The sequence below is a fragment of the Belonocnema kinseyi genome, chromosome 3 (assembly GCF_010883055.1).
Source record: "Belonocnema kinseyi isolate 2016_QV_RU_SX_M_011 chromosome 3, B_treatae_v1, whole genome shotgun sequence".
In the NCBI taxonomy this organism is placed as follows: Eukaryota; Metazoa; Arthropoda; class Insecta; order Hymenoptera; family Cynipidae; genus Belonocnema; species Belonocnema kinseyi.
Window position 1 is genome coordinate 45,177,808 of NC_046659.1, and position 3,427 is coordinate 45,181,234.

At 34.8% G+C, this 3,427-nt stretch overlaps 1 protein-coding gene across 1 annotated transcript in view; it reads left to right on the plus strand.

Annotated features, from left to right (window-relative positions):
* LOC117169803 overlaps positions 1–1,902 on the plus strand; it is a 22,191-nt gene extending 20,289 nt beyond the window's left edge. The window contains exons 3-4 of the mRNA XM_033356310.1: positions 559–786; positions 1,429–1,902. Of these exons, the coding sequence (XP_033212201.1) occupies positions 559–786; positions 1,429–1,685 (485 nt within the window). The 3' untranslated portion in view covers positions 1,686–1,902. The remainder of the gene's footprint in view (positions 1–558; positions 787–1,428) is intronic.
* The last annotated feature ends 1,525 nt before the right edge of the window (positions 1,903–3,427 follow it).

Consider the following 3,427-nt stretch of genomic DNA (forward strand, 5'->3'; position numbering starts at 1 on the left):
GCGCCATAGTGCGGTGAAGTAGGAAAAGGAAGGCGGAGGGGGTAGTCTGTCCATAGTGGCCCGGTACTACTATCGTGACTCACCGAGCCTGTGAGACCCGCTTGCCCTTTAAAGGGTTGAGTCAAATAAATTAGCTTCTGAAATTACAATTGACTGTTGAAAGCAGAATTTATTTTACCTAAACTATCTATAATCTAGAAATATTTATTTTTTAATTTCTGCAGTGTAAAGACATGCATATTATGTGAAACATCGGTTACTGTAGAGTTCAACGAAATTTATATTACACTGGGACTCCGATTTACCCGGGGGTTCAGGAATGGCCTTAATGGCCTTCATGATAAATCGGGGTTCTCCTAACCTTTCTTTTTCTCCTGCTTGCTTGAAGCTTCTCACAGTACCGAACCGTAAACTACACAACTTCGCTTAGCTTGCAAGTGACTCTCCAGCCTCATTGGACCACCTCATGCGGTATATCGGGTTTCGGTAAACCGCAGTCCCAGTGTAAAAGTTTTGAAAAAGCTTTTATATCAAATTGAAGTTAAATTTAATGTTCAGGTTTTGGAGCACCGGTGCCACGTACGACCCCAGGTCGAACAGTAGCTGTTGGTTTTGCAGCTATTGGTATTCCAGCACACTTTCTCCTAGTCCTAAATGTCGGTCTCCTTTTGGCAGTACGTCTACAATGGTACGCCATTACAAGAAAAAATAAACACAAAGACATGGAAATGATGAACTCATTACCTGTTCCAAAATGGGTCAAGGCTGTACCTTTTTACTGTATAGGTAAGAACAGAAACATTTGTCACTGTAAAAAAACTAATTGAGTCGGCACATCAAAAAATCATTTTTCATGTATTGAAATTCTGTAAATTTGCTTGTGAAAAGGTTTTTAAATAATAAGATCATTATATATAAGATTTTTTGCTTTGCATGTGAAATAATATAAACTGATAAAACTCCAGTGACTTAATCTAGGGTCACGACATGTCGTATCAAACATTACTGGCATTTTCTGGAAATATTTGGATACCGTAAATGATCACAGATTTTGAAAAATGTTAAAATTTCTTTAAAAGTGAATTCAAAGTTAATTCTATTAAATAAAAGAAAACTTAAGTGAATTAAATAAGCAGACTTCAGAGGATTTAAGAAAATTCAAATTAGTATCAACGAATTCAAAATAATTCCAATAGAATAATGCAAAGGAATAACTTCTGTACCATGCTGGAACTATATTAGGGGATCATTGGTCTCAGCCTTAAAAATTGCATTAGACTCATGTGTTCCTTTTACTTTTTTTGTCAAAACGCGATTGTCAATTTTGAAACAAAAAATTTAACCCAAACAAATCTAAGATATCTGATATATAGTCGAATAATAAGGAAAGAAAATTTCATTCTTTTAATTAATTATTTTTACTTTCAGCCTCCTATTACCTAATGGGAATAATGTGCTTTGGTCTAGCAAGATTGAGACCAGTCGCTGCCAGCATCCTATTCCCTCTGGATTTTACGGCTGCTGGTGGATTAGCTACAACTTCCGGACACATTAGAATATTTTACGCTCTTTACCTCGAGGGAGCTGTCATGATTGCGGCGGCAGCAGTAGCTATATTGCAAGTTTCAGCCACACAAAGCTTTATCAATATAGGATTCAAATATGGCCTGCTAACTCATGTATAGGATATTTGAAATGTATTTTTTACTTGAATATGTTTGCGACAGTTGGGAAAAATACGCAATCAAGTGCAATAATAAATGCACTGCGAAAGATCTTAAAAAGACTTCTGCAAGATTTCTCGTTAAAAGAATGTACAAAGACCAATATAAACAATGAATGTCAAGACGATTGCCATCAATACATTAAAGTTACTGGCGAAAGTAAATTTTTCTAAACAGAGTTCAAGTAATAATACGAGCGTAACATTTTTGTGTTGATGATTATGTATGCTTAAATAAAGTATCTTAAAAAAATTTCAGTCCCTTTCTAACTGCGTTGAAATTCAAAGATAATTTTGAATTTTTATTTTATACAAATAAAACACTAGCAGAGGAAATTATTAAGCGGTTTAGTGTCTTAGCATCTTTTTGACACAGAGGGATGCTTTTCAGCAGTGTAAGCTTGGCATCTCCAAGAACACCGATGAAAAGGACAATTGGCTGAACAGAATATTCCAGGTTATAACCATCGTAACTCCCTTATAAGGTCTCTATACCTTTCTTCCTTTTCATTCTCCTCGGCGATGATGTTTTTGTCAGCTAGTTCTGAAAACCTGTTAACAAACATGGTTTGCTTTTCGCAGTCAAGGAGAACTATGTCAGGTCTCGAGTGCGCAATAGAAACAATTGTTGCGAGTATCTCAAGGTCGTGAGACTGGGCCACAAGTGTGATCTATTGCGGTTCTACTCTGAGCCTACTGGGAAGTTCTCTGATTTCAACACCTATTTTTTTCGAATTCCCAAAATAAAATCTCCAAATTTGAACGAAATCGGATAATGTTTACAGATGGCGCATAGACCATGAAGTTTTCCATTGATTTAACATGAGAAAAAGTCAGCTTTTTCGTAAATCTAATACTTAAACGCGATAATAATTCCGTGTTTCAGTATATTCTTTATAATTCTTCAGTGAATAAGAATCAATCATAAATTTTGAGGTTGAATAATTTGAAGCTACTTTAATGGATCCTTGAATAAAATCCCATATGTGTCAAATTTGAATTTTACGTAATAATGTGGTTTATTGACGCTTTTAAAAAGTTTCTTTAAAAATAAATAATCATTCATTGGTAATTTAATAAAACCCATTGAATTTCTAACTTTTCGTTAGAACTTTTTGTCAAAAAAATTGTTCAAACAATTTTAATTGTGATTTATTTTGCTATTTTTCAATGATTGAAATATTTTTATGTTCTAGCGATTTTGCTTAAATTCGGAGATTTTTTTTGGGCATTCGAACAAAATTGGGGGATAAGAGAAAAGAAGTTCGGATCGGCCATTCGATCAAGTTCGTGCATCTTCGGATCAAGTTTATCATAGTTGCCATGGTTGCGTTCTAAACTTCAAATGGCACAAAAAAATTGTGCGGATCTGGTAACAGGACACACGTATTCCTATGGATTTTGGGGCGCTAAATTCAAATTCGGTTTAAAAAATTACATATCACGTCATGGTTGAGTCATAACCTCAAAAAATGACGAAAAATCATGCACTGAGGCAAATAAATTTCAAAATAATGCCAGTGATGTAAATTTTCACTTCAAAAACATGTGGACAACTGTGAAGGATCTACCCTTGCCTGATATCAACTTATTTAACATAATTTTACCCAACAGAACCTGACCTCACCTAACCCGAATTAACAGAAATTTATTGAACTACACGTAAAGCTCTGGAAGCATATTTTCCCAGTAGCAAATGTGTGC